General features: G+C 37.0%; 1 protein-coding gene across 1 annotated transcript in view; it reads left to right on the top strand.

Moving 5' to 3' along the window:
* The window catches only part of TBCK (TBC1 domain containing kinase), an 87,745-nt gene extending 68,621 nt beyond the window's left edge, over positions 1-19,124 (top strand). Inside the window, exons 24-26 of the mRNA XM_056489146.1 lie at positions 4,418-4,593; positions 7,494-7,653; positions 18,474-19,124. Of these exons, the coding sequence (XP_056345121.1) occupies positions 4,418-4,593; positions 7,494-7,653; positions 18,474-18,584 (447 nt within the window). The 3' untranslated portion in view covers positions 18,585-19,124. The remainder of the gene's footprint in view (positions 1-4,417; positions 4,594-7,493; positions 7,654-18,473) is intronic.
* Positions 19,125-19,780: the final 656 nt, after the last annotated feature.

Below are 19,780 nucleotides of genomic sequence, written 5' to 3'. Positions count from 1 at the left end.
TGACCCTTTGCTAGTAATTGTACTAAAAATGGTGGGGAGGGGGGACTGGAGAACTTAAACCATTATCTTATAAGCTTTAAAAAATGTTTTTGTAGTCTTATTTCTGTGTACATGCATACACTGATTTCAGAAATATGTTTGCAAAATGTGAAATGACATCTTTCATGAAACATGTTCCTTCATGAAGGACCCTCATAGTTTGAATAGAGCATTTTACTTGAACCCCAGATTTTAATTATACTGACTTCCAGGCTGAAGTTCCTAGTATATTAAATAAACTGCACTAAGTTTTGCTAGCTTCAAAGACAAAGGGGAGAAACTTTGCATCTACTCAGATAAAACTATCTTTTCCATGGATAGAAAGTTCCTTTATAGCTTCTGTGTTTATCAGATGGGACTGTTAATTTTGGGTTCAGCAGTACTAAAGATCCTTGTCTATTTTCTCAAAAAAAAAGAAGAAAAAAAAAGTGTATATCTTCATTTAATAGCCATGATGAAATGCCTGTAAGAGATTACAAGCTAATGGGAAAAGAGATAGGAGCTGTGATTGTACCAGCCTCGTGTTCTAGAGTGCTTTAATCTTTCTGAAACCTGACTTCCAAATTGAGAATGATTAAGCAGCTTTAATTCCTAATATTATAAAAAAAAAATTCTTAATGCCTATTTTTTCCTATTAAGAGCAGTAAATGCATATGGATTAGAAATTCCCAGGCCTATTTGAAAATTAATGGGGTGAGAAGAATAAGTACTTTGAAAGTAAAGAGTGTAGGGTGTTGTCAGAGAAAATTCTGGGCGACAAGGAGACGTCAGACTTCAGCTTAGGTCTTTACTCTTTCTGCTATTCCCATCATGCTGATTTAAGCAGTCTTCCCTGACAAACAGTTGCTTATAGCTGAATAGTCTAAAGCAAGATTCATGCATGTAGTTAGAATATGCCAAAATAAGTTTTCCTTCACAGGAAATCAGATCAAGTGACTTAAGTAGTAAGCTCAGTGTCTTAGCACTTGTAGACTTGTGCATACATGGATGTGTGCAAATGTGTCTTTCTGATAATTTTTATTTTTTCTAGATAATGACAGCAAGTATATGAGTATGCTCTGTATATGACCAGTTCTCAATTTCAGTATTGTTATCAGTATGCAGTTTCTTACACAATCACTAAAACACAAGTTCATAACTGGACTTTTAACTACCTTCTGGTACTGTGCTTAAAGTAGAGCTTTTGCATTTTTTAAGAAAGAGTGTGGGTTTTTTTTAGAAAGTATGTACCATGTGTGCCTTGGAAGGGAGTAAATAGATCACAGCAGGAAGATAATTGAAAGGAAGAAACAAGCCTTTTATAAATGTGATAAGCTTTTAAGGTTTTTTTAAGCTTTTCCCAGTGGCTATCCTGGCTTTTTTTTTTTTTTTCCATTTGTCCAGTTTGTACTCCCTATAGAGTAATACTAGCATGGGAGTTTTAAGGTTGTGAAATAATCATTATGCTCCCTTCATTGTTTAAAACAACAACAACAAAAAATTGCAGATGATAAATTCAGCAGGATATTGCAAGTAGCTGTCCTGAAATGTGCCTGCCTGGCACCTAATGTACCTGAAATCAAAATTTCATTTGCATCACCTTGTTCGTGACTTGTTGGATATTTGTAAATAATTACTAAGAGACTATCAGTGAACCCTCTTTCTTCCTTCACCTACTTTTCTTTCTGGTTCTTCACAGCTGTCCCAACTCAAGTCCAGTTTCTGTAGTAGTTTCTTGCAAACTATCTGTAGCAGGATGGTGGTTATGAAGACAAGGTGTGAGGATGGGGTAGAAGGATCAACAGCTTGATGTTAGCCATGTGTAGTTTGTGCAGACCAACAGTTCATTTGAAAATTCCTGTGGGAAAAGGCCTGAGATGAAATATAATTGTTACCAGATACAGCAGATGAAGTAATTTTTTTTAGTAATTAGCAAAATTATCTTATAAGCACATGCATATATTTCACTTTGCAATTTGAAGGAAATAAATTAGTCTGATAAGAACATTGTTAGAGAAAGAATTGCTGAATCAGTTCTATTTCCAGCAAGTATTTTGAGAAGCTTCAATTTTGTTCAAAGTTTATATAGAGATGTTGTATCTCTGAATCTACCATTAAGGCAGATCTGGACATAGTAGGTCAAAGCAAAGATGACTGTAAAATCCTTAGCTGAATGTATTTCTCCTTAATTTCAACCCAGTTAAAGGGCAAGAATGCTTGTCCTGGTTATTAAGACCTACTAGCAGGACAGATAGTGTGTACCTGTAAAACACTTTTTAGATAAAGAGAAAATGTTTTTATATCAGTTTAGGTGAATTTTGGTTGTTTTGTTTTCTGCTGTAGATTTCATACCATCTTCTTAAGGTATCATTCTTTCCTGAGGCATTCATCCCATCAACAGAATGGGGCAACTGAACAGACAAGGTTATATAAATAAAAGTAGGAAGTGGTTTCCTAATTAGAGTCCAACATAATGTAATGGTTTCTCCAGAAGACAATTTGGGTCATCTCAGCCAATTTCACTGACCTCATTATCTGAGTTCTTCTCGTTACCTGTAATCATGTGAACCTGCTCCAAGGACTGAACTCTCTGCTGCAGACTTGCTTTCCTTCCCTCCTTGGTGTTGTTCCTCAAACATGCTCCTGATGCAGAAGCTATTGTCTGAGGAGAGCATAGCAATGTCTACCATTTTGTCATCGGGCTAATTAAGCTGTATCAGCCAAGTGTGTATTTATGTAATCAGTATTTTTTCTACATTACTGCCTTTCTTGGATCTCACAAATGTGTCTGTGGATTCCCTAGACATGGGACTGCTGAATTCCTTTGGCAAGTCTGAAATTTGTGAGAAGAGCTAGACTTTTTTCTTCCTCCTCCTTTTACTGCAATTAATTTCCTTGGACTCTTCAAAATTCAGCTATTCAGCTGGAAGGTGGCTTTAGACAGCAACTGGGAGTTGGCTGTGGTCTGTCATGCTGGTTCTTTTATGGATACAGCTGTTCTTTGAGTATTGACTATTCTGTTGGAACAAATCATACATTATCCAGAAATTATGTATTTTTCTGATTATAAAGCATCTTCACTCTTTTTTTCTGAACTTGGAAGGAGAGTGCTGAGACTGGCAATTTGTAACTTCTTCTGTTTTGAATATTATTGTATGGAAAAGGCAGTTCAGTGAGGTAATATTCTTTGAAGTAGAATTATTGATTTTGTTTGTAATTTTGAGGACTTTTGGATAGCTAGAGGTATTTCTAAGTGCTGGACTGTCTTAAAAAGCCTTTTCTGGGACATAACTCAAAAACCGGGTCTATGTCTCTCTGTTTTGTCTAGCATATTCCCTAAATTTGGAATAGTCCTCAGGTTAAATGAGGAACCAGTATATTTAAAAACCAAAACAAAAGCTAAGCCTACAAAGAGTCAGTTGGACTGATAACAATTAGTAATGCTTCCATTTTCTTCAGTGCTACTTCTGTTCTCTTAAATCATGGGCTTTAAGCAAATAATGTATTGGTGTGATTACTGCAATCTAAAACAAGATAACAGAAGTAGAATATTTTTTAGAAGCAGAAAAATTGTTACTGTGATACTCTTTGAGAACGTGGAGCATAGAAATTCTAGTACTTGTGAGTATTTCTGAGATCATTCACAACGAATGTTATGTTATGAAAAATAATTTCAGGTGTTACCATGCAGCTGTTTGAGTACTACCAGGGGTGTGGTGTTGTGTGCTGTGTCATAATCTGTCGCATTCCCCAAAATAAATATTTAAATTTAATATATAATTTTCCATCCCACAAAACTAAGGACAAATTTTCTGGATTATGAAAAAAATATATACTTTATTTCTAGATCGAATATAAATCTTGTATTTCTGATGTTCTGATTTGTGTTCAGTCTTTGGGCTGAGGTAATAACTGGTGTTTAAGTAGCTGTGTGTCTTTCAGAGACATCCCTGCAGTTTCTGTTGCAAGCTGCCAGTTGCTAGCCATCTTTTCTGCTCCAGTCATGAGCCCTTTCAGTTTCTCTTTTCAGAGAGTGTTTTCTTACCAATTTGCTTAATTTCTGATGCTAAGAAATATTCTGTAGATGTTGTGAGCCCATCAGCCGCTGTGTATAGTTCATTAACAAATCACAAACTGAAATTGTTTGCATGAATTGTCAAACAATTTTTCTGTTTTAACAACTTCTAACAGAAGATAGAGCTGTAGTTGTCAGGCATTTGTCACTGTTCTGCAGCTTTTATGTGTGGATAGTTGAATTCTGACTAGTTCAGAGTTATAAGAAAAAGATGTGTTTCCATCTAACTAGGTTGTTACACTTGAAGTTTTTCAAGTAAGTATAAGTTTATAAAAACCCCTTATCTCTAATTCTTTCACCTCGGGTTTTTTTTTTCTTTTAAAGTCTAGGGACTCCATCAAGTTGGATGATCTGAAGGCAGAGGTGTCCCCACGAATTTCAGCAGAAGATCTGATTGACCTGTGTGAGTTGACAGGACCTAGTCATTCCAAAACACCTGTGAAGAAAACAAAGCCTAGCAAGCCAAAGCTGCTGGTGGTGGACATCCGTAACAGCGAAGAGTATCCTTCACATCTGAGTGCTGGCCTTGCTAAGTCCTGCTTGTGTGAACTGCTTCCTCATGTCTGCAGACTGATGTGTTGCAGTGGTACATAGTGGAAAGAGGGATCTGATAGAGGTGGAGTGGAAGAGTTGAAGGCTGAGGGGGTTTCAGCATGGAGAGGTCTGGTTTGCACAGCAGAGCACTAATGTATTTTTCCCTTCCCATTTTAAGTTGTGGGTTTAGTGAAATCTCTGTACCAGCAGCACAAGTTCTTTAATATGCTGCATTTTTCTTTATAACAGGTGTTATTGGCAGACCTTCCCCATTTAATATAACCAATATTTTGGAAAGGTGTGAGGCTATGGAAGGGTGATAGAGAAGTGTTGATAGCTCATGTGCTTTGCCAGTCCCTCAGTGGAAAATTGAGTCCTGTTGAGTGCCTCCTAGCTATGTCAGGTAATGCAACCATGTAACCATCCTAACTTAAGTCCTCTAGTAGCTGATAATCAGAAAAGACTTAAAGGTGTTTTAGAGCTATATTTTTACCAGGGTTACTACCCTGTCTGCACTTTACTCATGTGTTCCTTTTCAAGTATACAGTTCTTTGTATAAAGAGTATATTTTTAATTCTTTGGGTTTGTTTTTTTCCTAAAATAGTGTAGTTGCATGACTGGGATTGTTTGCATTTGGGAAGGGGTAGTACTTCTTAAAGATATTTTGGTATGTTTGAAATTTATACTAGACTAAAATGTGCTGCCCTTTAAATAATAGATGGACTGATATCCTAACATCCATCTGGTATTAACAGGTAGAAAGTGCCATTAAAAAGGCAGTCTGGTAGTAAAATTGCCCTTGAATGTACTGGTTAGTATATCATTTGCAAAAGAAAATATCTGATATGTAGAAAGTTATCAAACTGTCAGCAGTGCAGGGGAAACCATAAGAATACTGTGTTCATTCTCCTGTTCATTCATAAGGAAACAGGCTTTGTGTTTGTCACAAAATTTCAACAAACTAAGATAGGATCAGACTGTGTTTCTGTGGTGTGTGTTTTAATATGTGTGACAGACCACTGTGAGGTGTTTCAAAATTATGATCATTTTCTATATTTTGGTTTTAGTCTTTTTCACTATGTATGTCTGTCATGCTAAACACTGCTTTCACTTTGTTTTCTTAGTGCTATGAGAAAAGCATGAGAGGATCTCCAACAAGTATGAGACATGCTTCATATTTCATAATATGACCCACATGAAAGCTGAAGGATTGTTTTGTAGTGAATCTCATGTTGCAAGGCCAAGAGCTAGCAGCCCTCTTTCCCAGTAGACAGCTTTCTAAGAGAAGGCTTTCGAATGAAAAGCTGTTATACACAAAGCACTGTTTCAGTTGGCCAGCAATCCTTCTAAGGCTTATTTCATTAAGCATGTTAGCAGATACATTGGCAGCCTTCCATTCATGTTTTGAAAGTTATAGCTGCATATTTATGGTCTCTCAGTCTGTAGCACAAAATCCTGGCCTTTTTGTTAATTGTCTTAGCAATTAGAACTTTTTTTAAAGACTAGGTCATGTTTCTCTAAGTGTACTCAGTAGTTTAAGTAAGTAAATTTGTCCAAAGTTATTTTCTGTCTAAATGATGATCATTTCAGAACCTGATCAATAACAGTGGGAGTTATGTGGTTATAAATGGGGTTGGGGAAATGGGATTGGCACAGAGGAGTGAAGGAGGGATATAGTTTTCCCATTCAAAATAAAAACAAATTGAAAACATTAATGAATGGGGCATGATCCTCTTTTGTTCATTCAAATGTTTTTATATAGCCATGCCTTTCCCACACTGCAACAATTATGATCATAAAACTACAACTATTACATAAATAATGAGAAACAAATGCTATTATTACTCTAAGTCAGTTAAATCTTACCCTCATTAAAGGCAGCTCCTTTATTTAGTAGGATTCTGGGATTTAATTATAAATTTAACTAGCTTTCTGCAAGTTCAGTAATAGAGTGACTAATCTCTGGATTTGACATTGTGTATATTTTTGCAGAACTTCTCTGTTTCCCACCTCTTCAGAGCTGTTTTAGCTTATAGCTGGGGAAGGGGAATGTTCCAGGCATGTGTGTACAGTTTATGAAAGTTATTCAGAGTTTTGTCATGGTCATGGTGCGTTTTCAAATTCATAAAAAGCTAGGTAGTAGTAGTCCAATTTAATTTTTATTTAAGAGACCTTCACATTCAATATTGGTTTGTAAAATCTCATTGAAGGATCATCCTCTGAAACTGAAGGACAGCTAACTATGATATATCATAGTTGTTTGCTTTTTACTACCCATTGTAACACTTGCTTTTAGTGGGACTGCAGATAATATACATGGTGCTCATTGTCTGGGAATCTGAGGTCATATACATTAGAATTTCAATTTGGATCAAAATAGTAGAGGCCTTATGGGGGTTGACAGGAAGTTTAAGGACATTTCCTGATAATCCTTGTTTAATTTTGGTTCTCATTTTAAGTACTTCATTCTTTTTGCATAAAATGCCTCTAGAAGAGGTGCTGCAGCTGCTTATTGGTATTTGGCTCCTCTTAATACACTAGAGTTGAAGTGAAATCCACAAAATTGGGTATACTGGGGATAGTGGATCTTTAGCAGTATTTAATTTAGCAGATCATTTTCTGCAGTGCTGTGCTCTGTCCTTTTTGAACTAGACAGCTCTTCATTCTGTGCTTGCTTTCATATGTAGTATCAGAAGATTTTTCTCTTTATGAGTAAACAGTAAAAGAGGTTTGTCAAAATACTGTATCATGAAAGACCAATGGTGGTGTACCATGGCAGCCAGGATGAGGAGAAGGTTCGTCCTACAGTTATTCATGTACCACAGGTTTCTCTGCCTTTCAGACCTCCTTAACTGATCCTCCTAAGCTTTAACCGTGGCCACATTTCTGGCAGCATCAATGTCCCTTTTGCATCAGCATTTACTGCAGAAGGGGATCTCATCCAGTGCCCAGCAACTGCCACACTGCAGAGCTTTAAGGGAAGAGTTGTGGTGATTGTAGGAAATGCAGTGAAGAACACAGCTGCTGTAAGTATATTGCTGTAATGTCTGTTTTTATCCTTAGAGATACATCAATAGCATGCATATGGCAGTAGTAAAATGAATGCTAGAGTCTGGAAAATTTAGATTAGAATTTTGTGTATGATGACAGGATTTGGGGTGGTGTTTTTGTTGTTGCTGATTTCTGCTTCTAGACAAAGACATTTTCCTTCAGGTGGTCCACATCCGAGAGGGTTGATGGTTTGAAATGAAATTGCTTAACATTATCTTCTTGAGCTTTAAAATCTTTATTTTTATCATGTCAGAGAAATGACATCAGCACTTCTAGTGTGCATCAGTAAGAGCTTTCAAAATTGGCTTCCATTTACTTTTTGTGAGTTGGATGGGGCCAGATATGTTATGAAGTACAAAGGAAATAAGATAAAATTCATATTCCTACTAGTAAGAAACAGTGTATTGTCCAATTTTTTCAGAATCACTTGTTCCTGCAGTGCTTAGTGAAGAGGGGAATGATCCTTACTGGTAACTTTTGTATGATATATTTATTGTCAGTGCCTTTAGCTAGACAGGAAGGACATTCAAACTTGCCTATTCCTTTCTGTAATTAAATATTTGATGGTTCTGAGAACTGCTAGAGTAACAAGTAACATGAACATTTCTTTCACTATACTTCTCTCAAATGAAGAAAGTTATCATTTTTTGTCAGACACCCTCTTAATTATGGTTTACCTTTATTTCACTCATTTCTTAAGCCTGTTTACACAAAGGATGTGAACTGTAACCCTGATATGACAAGGAGGGCTGTGAATCATTAAAAGGTCTTCATGTCAGAAACAGCAGACACATCATCCCAGCACATGATGTTCATTTAATACCTCTAGGGAGTTGTAAGTGAATGGAGAAATCCCTTTTATTCACCTGCATTTCATCATTTAGAAAATTAACTTGTGATATATATCAGATTTCGTAAATAGTAACAGAGATGGCATGAAACAGACTGTAAACCATCTCTCACATAGTTTCAGTAATGAGTATCTAAGTTTGTGTGTGAATCCAGGTTAGTTCACTTTTTTTAGTGTTTCAAAATTTTTGGAATTAACATGAAATGTTTCCTTTGCTGTGTAGCTAAAGAAATCTTGCAGTGTGCTTAGTAAGGGCAAGTACTTCAGTCATGTGGGAGGTGCTGTCTTATCCTGTAAACCCAGATTTTCTGCAGCAGAGGTGCAGTTGACCCAGAATTGTCAATATTATAGCTTTCCATAAAGTAGAAATGCTGCTTTGCCTCTTGATTTGCTTTTAGCATTCTTGAAATCCTAACTAAAGAGTATTGAGCTTTAAATAGCAACAAAATACTGGATTGACCAGTTTGACCACAAATGAATTCAATACTAAAGCCTAAATACTGGTTGGGACTCACCACCTCTATCACACCCTTAAAGTACATATAAAACCAGCCTCAATTTGACTGTGTAGATAAAACCTTTTCTTTTGTAGATAATTTTTAAGGCCAGTTTCAGTTTTACTCTGCACAATTGCATAGAACTGTCTGCTACTCTTTATGCCCAAGATATGTAGCTCAAGGCTTGACAAGTGCAATAGTTATTACCTTTTAAATTTTACTAGGTAGTCCAATCATAGGGAAAAAATAAAAAGTGAATGCATGGGAAAAAAAAAAACAACTTTTGTCCATGTTGCAGCATGCTCAACTTTAATTGTATATTTCCAGATGAAATGAGATGAGCCAAAAATTGTACCTTCTGCCATAAAGGAGAATTTTTCAGAAGTGTTCATTGCTATTTACTCCACTAAAAATTTGGATATTGGCACTGTCATATGTTTATTTTAAATTTATATACAACTGAGAGGTAGGGGTAAGTGGAAAAAACATTAATTGTTTATGGGGCTGTTTAGAATTAGCATATTGAATCTTCCAATTGTGAACAGCTTACTTAGCATCACTTAAAAATAATTTAAAAAGCAAAGTGAAGTATACTGAACAGACCTGTAGAAAAAGTCTTTTTGCACATCATTTCTGTTTCTATTTTTTTTCATTTGATTAAGTGCCAGATGATAAAAAATTGAAATTGGAAAGAAAATGCTGTCTAGAATATGAGATGTGAGAGGGAAAACTGAAAACTTCACTACAGCACCATTCCAGCAAGAGCATAAGGAAGCCAGCAGTGTCTCATAGTGCATCTTGTCTGACAGCTCTGGCTCCAGTCAAACACTTCCTTAGTACACAACTAAAACAGGGTAATCCTGCATGGTAAGCCATTGATGCTACTAACCCTAAAAGTTAAATTAATTTACTGGCTAATGTACCAGAGCCTTACTGAATGCACCATTAGCAGCATAAAGGTGTTGAAAAAGAGGTATTGTGTGATGGTGTTTGGCTCACACTTCTCTGGAGAATATTCCTTCCTTTAGGTGCTTCTCACTTGGTGCCAGCCTTTCATCTAGGTATTTCTGGGCACTTGTTAACAAAGCAGATATCTGTTTGTCTCTGAAAACAGCAGGAAACCTCCCCATAAAGGGCATTATTTTGGATTTCATCAATCAGATTCTATTTTGATATTTAACTTTTGGATATGATACATGGCAGCATATCCTGAGTTGAATTCCCCTTTCCCACCTCCATAGACAGATGAGCACCTTGTAAATTCTATTATAGACAAGGGATCATTACAGTTGGGAATATAATAGTTAAATGGGCAATAAATGTTCAACTGTAGCTTCTTTTTTGGTCTAGGACAAGTAACATGTCTCCTGATTTTTGTCACTTTTGAAGTCAGAGCAAGTAAAAAGGTGGATTATAGTTATGCATATGTAGGACAGGGATTATTCTGCATCTTGTTATGAAAGGGTGACATTACTTCATCTTCCCTCTTTCAGTCAGCTTTGAGGTGCTAAGCCATTACCTGTTTCCATTTCAAACTTTTGTCTGTGTTACTGCAATGTTGACTGAATTTAGAACAGGAGAAATACCTTACCTGACACTAAATCATTCTCTAGCAATTCAATTTTGACAGTGACACACTTCTACTTCTGTCATATGGTTGTTTAATAAATGTGTTTCCCCCAGTGGTTTAATATATATGCTTTATTGACAGCTAAATGCTGTAACAGAATAAAATATACAGGATGCTTTAATCTGTCTAATAATTAGCAACTTATTTATGTTTTGCTTGGAAGAAGACAGATAAGCTGTAAGTCAGAGCTTAAAAAAGATCTGTCTTTATAGCTGGGAAATAAATTCTAAATTGTAAATTCTAATTGTTACATTGATTACTTTTTGTCTAGATAAGTGATGCTGCTATAAATATGTTGTCTAGACAACTTCTGTAAGTTATTGAAGCAAAGCAGTCATTCTTACTGCATTGCAATAGCTAATAGATAAAATACATTAATTATCTCCAAAACAAAGACAAGAAGTTCTGATTTTCCATGAGAAAGGAAGGGGGCAAGAGGAAGGGGGTCAAATTCAAAATTCTTTTTGTATAACATATTTTTTGTTTGGAAAAAAAGAATATTTTTTTTTCTATGTGAAAATAGCATGTAGCATTTTCTCTCTCCCAGCACACTGTCAGAAATGCATTTCTTCTTGTATGAAGACTGAGACACATAGGTGTAAGTGTCTGTTTGCTACTGAATTTGTGTGATTTTATTGTCATCTTCCCTCAGGCCTTTTTAAAGGCCTTTGCCAGAGAAGCAAGTCCTTGCACGATTTCTTTGGTTATTAACTTGTCTTAAAAACATAAATGGATACCTATGAAGCTTCACAGGGTGATCTAAAGATTAGGTATTGCATAGAATACTAAAGGACAAGTGCTTCTAAAAACAAATATATTTGTTTGGAAGAGGCTAATGAAATTTCAGAAACAGAAATTAGGCAATAAACTTCTGGAGATGTTTCCACTATGCATCTTTTAGACTCTGTCTACCTATAAATAGTTTCTGCAGAAAAGTGGCTGAACAATTGCAGTGAAAATTCTTCTCTTTGCAGGGATGGAGGGGCCCCTTATGATTCCCAGAATGGTTCTTTCATGTTTGTTTTCTTAAGGCTCCATTCTCCCATCTGCATGCAGACTCAGAGCCTACCGGGATCATCAGAGCCTCCTTGTTGCCTTTAAAGAGGAGGAGATTAAGCTTGTATTTTGGAAAGTTTGAAACATTTTAGTTAATCAGCAACAATCCTTCTGGTTGTAACTCACCCCAGTACATGGTTAAGTCTTATTTTATTCCATAAATGTAGCCCTTTTTATTATTGTAACGTGTAATGTATGCATGCTTTCCTTCATGGAGAGAAAGCAGCCCTGCTGTTGCTGCCAGTACATGCTCTCCACACAGCCTGAGAGAGACTTGGGCTGCCAGCCAGGACTGTTGTGCTGTTGTAACTCTGCCCCTGACCCTGGCTTTGGTTAGTGTGCCCTGAATGCCTCAGGTGTGGCAGTGATGACCGAAATCTCTCACTGTTCCAGCCAGGTTTGAAAGAGGAAGCAGGAAAATGCAAGATCTTAGGAGCAGAATTTGAGTGTTCCTTTTCCTCTGGAGAAAGTGCCAAGGAAAACAGGCTAATTCTAGAACTCCAAAATAGGTTCTCTTTTTAAATTTTTTTACTGATACCAGTGGTAGCAGTCATTGGAAATTTTTGTTGTTATTTGATGTAGGAGTTTGGCCTGTCTGTTCAGAGGTTTGGATGCTTCTGGAATGAGGAATCATGGAGTCCTTGGCTTTACCTATGAAAATAGGTCTGAGAGATGCTAGCAAGCAGGATGTCAGCTCTTTTAAATCATCTTGGAAATCTCTGAGGACAGGAAAGGTGGGAGAATGGTGAACCTGAATCTTGGAATGGTGCTGTCAAGCTCCAGATTTTCTCCAGACACCTGGATTGGCTGTGGTAACAGTCTTTGTGGACTGCATCTCTGAAAGAGTACTCTTGTCTTTGATGGAGCTTGCATGGATTTGGTTGTATCCATGTTGCTTAGAGCTACTGCATTGTAACATAGAATTTTCACATTCTGGGGCTGTTTGTCAGCTCTGAGACAGAGTTTTGTGTTTCCTGGTATTCCAGTTCAGAGAATCTGAAATAGTGATAACTGAAATAGAGATAGTAATGAAGTATATGAAATTTATTATAGGTTCAGGACCTTGTGTAAGGATATACCAGCCACAATGGTGCTGGTGAATTTGGCAATTACAATAGCCATGCTGCTTGTCTGGAGCAATGTTTTGCTTGTTTTTTAAACTGTATCTGAACCAGCCTTTGAATAGGATGGACTGACTGACTGATTGCTATAGGAGGGTTTGAGTAGAAACTGGAACAAAACTTGCAGTTTGAGTTGTGTTAGGAAGAAGTACTACAAATCACAAAGAAATGTTTTTTATTATCAAGTACTTTTTTGACCATTTTTCAAGATCTAGGGCAACCTTGAGGTGGGGGGGGGGGTAAGGTAGAATCTTTCACAAAGATTCATACTTCCTTTTTTAATATCTAAGCCAGCTGTTATGCCTCTTTTCAAAACTACATATTTCTGTTCCCTAATAGCTTTTTTCTGTTGAGTGGAGTAAAAAAAGTTTTCTTTTTGTATTTTCATTTTACCTTCTGTTCATCTATAATGTATATGCTGCATTTATTTTACTCAGTATAAATTAGCTGTGTTACAACAGCTGAATGTCTGCAACTGACTTTAATTTTCAAGTGCCCACTTTAAGATTGGGTTTTTTAATGTATATAATTTCTAGGTGGAAACTTTTCAATACAAGTGTTTAAAAATCACTTGAAGAAATTTGAGTGTTTACTCTTACTTTCAGTCTCAGTAAAACTTACTCTGAAACCAGCTATTAAATACCTGGTTCTTTAGGCTTATTTTTACATCTGCATGCAAGTTCTCTAAGTTGGTTTTTTTTCTGTGTTTTTGTCCTGAAGGAATTAAAAGTGTTCCCTTTTGGCCAGGTCTACATATAGAGAATTTTCCCTTGATCTTGTTAGAGCAGTTGTTTCTATGTTCCACCCCTCCCACCCCCTAGTATGTGTTTGCACTAAGTTGTCCTCTCTGTGTTTTTTTTTAACTTCCATTCAGTTCATGACAATACTACAACCAACAACTAGGCACTGTATTCTTTATATGGGAGGTTTTAGGTTCCTGTCTTATCCATGGTGTTAAAGTGTTGTTTCGTTTATCTGGAACCCTTTAATATAAGAAGTAGCTGACTAAAAATAATCTTGTGTTCTGGATATGTGTTGTGGAATATAGAGAGTGTTGTTTAGAAAGTTGCAGACTGATCACTTTGACTGTTGAGCTTTCAGAGAGGTGTAGGTGAGCTCTTGGACTGAAATCACACAGCAAAATAGACTGCAGTTCCTGAGAGGTTTGTGTAGCATGCATTTACAAGTGAAATCTAGAAATAATCTTGTGGAAATGAATGAATACTACAGAATTTGGTTGATATTTTTACTTCAACTTCTGTTTTCCTTCTGAACTCTTTCAGAGTATGCTGTTAATATTTATACCATGGTAACACTTGTCACAGCAATCTGTTTTGGTATTCTGGTGCAGTATGTTACTCCTCCTTCCCTCCCAGCGTGCCCTTTAATTACAGCCTGTCACAAGAATGCCTGAGAAAGTGAATAATGTGTACATAGCAACCCTTGTGACTGGCCTGAAGGGTGCTGGGAGTGGGGCTGCTCAAGCTGTTGTGCTCTTACACTCTGTGCTGCAGACAGTCTGAAAACGTGACGTGCCTGGCATAAGACATGCAGCACTTGCAAGCTGTTATTTTGCTGCTTGGAACAGGGTAGTAGAAACATTTTGATAAATTCTCCAATGTGCAGATCATTAAGGTGCTTAAAGGAGCAGTCCTGTTCTGCTGTTTAGATTGAGAGCATCACCAAGGCAAGGTAAAATGTTTAATAGTTGCCCAAATTTTGGTATGAATTTGCTGTCATCTTGTCTGTGTTTAAAAGCCTGACTTTTTGTATCTGCATGAAGAGTCTTAACTGACTACTTTCAAATGTAAATTGCAACTTTCTGGCTCGGTTATACTCACCAAGAAGTATGTTTTATGTGGAATTGATGGATGCATTAGTTAACAGAGGAACTGTGTTTCCAGAGTTTTCAGCAAAGTCATCATACAGTAGTCATTAAACAAGTTTCTCACATATTCATCCTTTCATATGTAATACTTGCTTTGAATGCAGCAAGAAGAATTTCAATTTGGAAGTTCAGTTTAAATGTTAAATGCTACCAGGGAAAACACAGTAACCAAACTTGGGAATCTCATTTTGAGGAAAGGCCACCTGAAGCTTAAAGTCTTGTATTATCTCTTGAAGCCTTTCCTCAGATAGGCACAACTCCCATTTCCCCCAACTAGTCTTCTTGTCTAAATGAAATCAGAAGCATTACAAAGGAGTGTGATCATTTGATGGTATGGAGAAAGATGTATTTCAGAAGTTATGTCAACACAAACATTTGATAAATTTGAGAAAGTTTAATCATATAATACAGGACAGTTTATTTCTATTTACAGAAATATATTTCTGTATAATGGAATTTAATTATAGACTACCTATATATATTTCAATACATCTCTCTTTAACATGTAGGTGCTTTACAGTTTCCTAAGGATGATGATGTAGCCCGTGGGTTTATCTCTTCACCATGTTATTTTCAGTCTTAGCAGTACCTTTGTAAATTGGATTATTTAGTAAACTATAAATTACATATTCAGGTGCATGTTAGTAAACTTCTAGTTGACACTTTATGATTGCATTTATAAAGGAAATAGAGTCCCTGTATGCATTCCAGGAGATGGCAGTTTCTGCTGTAGAGAGTCTGGGGCATTCATTCAGAAGAGCACCTTGGTATTTTTTGAATGCATGAGATTTTGCTCTTTTTGGATCACTGATTTTTTTTTTCCAGCTTTTTAGGAAGCATTAATTTTTTTATCTCTATTTCTTGGGTTCAGCTACTGATATTTGGCATAACTGAGGGTCAAATTGGGGAGAAAAATCTATGTAACTATTTCAAATAGTCCTTCCTCTTGTGCCCCTCCATCAGTGCATGCACCAGAAATAGCACTCCCCTGTATTTTGAAAATAGTGGCTTCATAGAGTGTATTTTGGCAAGGCAAGGTACCAGGTGGTGTTGGAACATTTCAGAAACATGGTGAACAAGTTCCTGTTCATGTCTGCAACAGATGGGCTCCTCTGTCTGGGACAGGGTGGCACAGACATGTACAGAGCAACAGAACTATAAAAATCTTTAAAAAAGAAGACTGCAGTGCCAGAAAGATAGTATTTCTAAGTCTATGCTTTACCAAAAGTTACTATTTCTACTTTGAGTGAGAAAATGGGGGAAGGCAGAAGGTAAAACTAAGAATGTCTTTAATCAGCTCAAGTCCTACTGCCATGTGACTTAAACCTGGAGTTTTCTATGCAGTGCCTGGGCAGATGTGTGTGCAGAGCTCTTGGAGGCTGATAATGGGCATTGGTGGCAACTCTCAGCTTATGTCAATGTGCCTCTAGGCCCCTGACATGCAGCTAATTCCCACAGTTGTGAGATACTGATAATTGTACATTTCCTGCTCAGTGGTTTTTCCCTGGCAGGATGTTCACCTGTGATATTTTGAACTGTATTTGCAGCATTTCTCACTGAAACTAGGCAGACAACAGCTAAAAGTTATGAAACAGCTTTAAAAAAACAAAACAAAAAAAACCCCAAACATTCATCTTCTGGTATATCATCTTGTACTTTCTGCCATCATTGCTATCAGCCCCAGATTTTGGAGTGCTTGCTTCCCAGAGGACCTGCAAGAAGTGACAAATTCCTCACTATAAGGTTTCAAAGTAACCTTGTCATTTGCAGTGAAGAAAATTTATTTTTAGACATACCATGGTTACTAAAGCAGCTCTAAAATACAGTGAGACATGGGCCTTAATGCTCAAACCCCAAGTACAAGGCATTTGTGTATTTTCTTTTAAGATTACATTGAATGGTAGTTATAATAGGGTTGAGGCATTCAAAACACTTGGAGCAGGGTTTACAGTTTATTATCAGCATTTTCAAATTATCAGCAGTCAGAGAGTGGAACATCTCTGTTGGCACATGGGACATTGTACTCAGGAAATAACATGGTGCTTCCTGGCAGCCTGGAGGCTTGTTGCCATTTTTCATTTCTGCTGGCTCTGAGCAGCGTTGGTGTCCAAGACACAGCACTGTCCATTAGTCACAGGTGGAGAGCACTGTGAGGTGACAGATGTGTGCATGTGAAGCAGAGATATCTGGTAGGAGTGTTTCACTGGGAATATAAACTATTTTTATAGCTCATGGTATGCACAGCTGAGTGCTATCTTTGTCTCCACTTTACTGTGCACCACATCTTTATGGACTGGGATTACAGCAAGAGGAATTTTGGACTCTCCTAGTGCTGTCTCTGTGCACATTACACCCCCTGTGTGGCCAAGAACCTTTCCAAAAGCATAGCATTTACTTTGCTCATGAAAGCTAACATCCACATATGGTGTAAGTTTACTGTCAGCTGCTTTGATTGCTTGATTGCAGGTATTTTCTTATTTGATTCTTTGACTCCTGTACTGAATAACCCAAACTGATAGGGAAAGAGATGATTGAACTTTGAGTCTTCCCCAGGCAACTACCTGAAGCAAAATGAATAGCCAAAATGTTTACAGGTGATGGTGTAGTACATCTAGTTCTAACACTGTAACAGGTTATTAGGAGGAAAGTAAATGAAAAAAGAAATCCCATGTATTGAGTTTGTTTGGGGTGCCCACAGCTGTTCCTGAGTAGGTAATTTAGTTGTTTGTGCAAAGTTAGTGACCTGGGCATCATATTTGCACATATTCTTAAATGGCATCACTAATTTAAAGAGTCAAAAAGGAAATTGCAAATCTTTTACACAGCCCACTGGAATCACTCAATGATTTTACAAATGGTACTGATTTGACAACCAAGTTTAAAAAACAGTCTCAAAAGACTTGGATGGCAGAACAATTTCTCACAGCTATTGTAAATGAGGTGAAACTATCAGTTTTTTACTGACTAGTCCATTTTGGTGCTTGCTTTTTAATGCATTGTAGTCAGTATATAGAAGGCAAGTTTGACATATAATGCACAAAATATTGTTTGGATTTTGGTATTCTGAAACATAATTTTGATTTTTTTACTCAATTATTTGGATATGCAAAATATCTTTGTCAGTGTAATAATGTTTCACAGAGTTACTATGTAGAAAGTGGCAATTGCTTATGTTTGGTTTATGGCATGAACTAATTGAGAAGAGAGGCTTTCAATGATTGGGGGATACCTGCTCATACTATTTAACCTGTCTGTGGGCAGATTGGGGGGAGCAGGGAAGGTTAGAGATGTGAGACCCCAAATTCATATCTGACATCTGTGAGATCAAGTCACATCAGACAGGTTTGACAGGTAAGCAAATGACTGTACCCCCAAACTGTGAAGCTTGTACACTTGGGGACCTACAGAAAGGAGCTGGGAGTTAGATTAATGCACAGAAAAATAGCAGTTCATGCTTTGAGAAAACCTCCAGTGATGTCCCTGAGATTAAACACTCATTTTAGAATGAGGTAAAATCCTGCCTAAGCAGAGATAAATGAAGTTCATTATTATTAGTGTGGCAGTGTTTCAGGACCACAAAATTCATCCCAGCTGTTTTAACACACTGGCCTGGGCTCCTGTGTTGGACTAGTTGGTGCAAAAAAAGAACTTCCTAGAGTCTGATATTTTTTGTTTAATTTGCCTTACACAACAGAAAGTTATTGTCACTTAATGACTATGATATGCAGTGGGCTAATGATATATCTGTTTCAGTTTGCAGCTCATCTGGTGAAAAACAAATACCCAAGGGTCTGTATCCTTGATGGAGGAATCAACAAGATCAAGCCAACTGGTCTCCTCACTGTTCCTTCTCCACAAATCTAAGTGACTGTAAACATTCAGGACAATCTGTCTTAAAAGAAAGTCCTACCTACAACACAGATATTCTGAACCCAAAGGGCATTATGGCATCTTCACAAGCTATCCTGATGATCAGTGTCTTATCCTGCAGCTGTAGAGCCCAGAAGTTTTGTGTTTGTTCTTTTGTGTAGAACTTCAGTTGGAACTGATCCAAACTGAAGCTTTAAGCTTTCCAAGAAACCTCTTTCAGCATTGATACAGTGCAGAAGAGCTTGGGCAAGTCTGAACACAGAGAGAGGAGCTCATCTGGCTTTTGGTATCTTGTATTTCTGTGGAACATAATTAACTGGCACTTGATGGCTCCAAGGTGCACTTAGGTTATTTGAAAAAGTATTTTACTGTGAATATTGAAAGTAGCAAAATGAAACTGTACCATGTATATTGTGTGAAAAAGTGTGCTCTCTAATATTTGAAAAGTAATTGCTGTACCTTCTGACCTGCTTTATTTCTGAGAAAGTGTGTTTTTCATCTGGTTTGTAAATAAAGATGTGTCCTAAATTGAAAGTCACTGTAAGAGCAGCTGCTGATTCAATCCAAAATCTACCACAAGATGGAAAATTTCTTTTGCTCTGTGGTGAATTTAACAATCTATTTCTATAATCATGTTAAATGTAACAATATATAGAACAATTACTGTTACCAGAAAATTGGGCTTTCAACAATACTGTGTCTTAGGAATATAAATAATTTTTTCTTAAAATAATAGAGTGCTTCCATTTTAGAAGCTCATGCCTTGGAAGGAAACGTTGCCATTTTAATTTTCATGTGAAAACATTCTAGAATTATCACTCTTGTATGAATTGGAAGTTGAGAGTTTTCTTTGGCCCTCTACTCTTTCAGCTAGTGGTGTCAATTTTCCTGGGGATTTTTAAAGTCTTTAAACATGAACTTCAAAACTGACAGATTGGAACAGCAACCTGTTTTTGAACTAGACTGGATGCAAGTGCTGCAGATGTGTGAAAGCAGGCTCCCACAAAGGGCACAAGGTGGCTGTGCAGTAAAGATGTGGGAATTGCTTTGCAATGAGAAGCCAAAAGCATTTAAAGCAGTCATAGAAACAGGAATTGGCATATCTCTTGCTGAGAAGTAAGCTTGATTCAAACAACTACCACCTTTCAAGAGGTGTGCGGGGGGGGGAAAAACCCAACACCCTAATTCCT

Source organism: Oenanthe melanoleuca, chromosome 4 (assembly GCF_029582105.1).
Source record: "Oenanthe melanoleuca isolate GR-GAL-2019-014 chromosome 4, OMel1.0, whole genome shotgun sequence".
Classification (NCBI taxonomy): domain Eukaryota; kingdom Metazoa; phylum Chordata; class Aves; order Passeriformes; family Muscicapidae; genus Oenanthe; species Oenanthe melanoleuca.
This window is presented reverse-complemented; position numbering and strand designations above follow the sequence as displayed.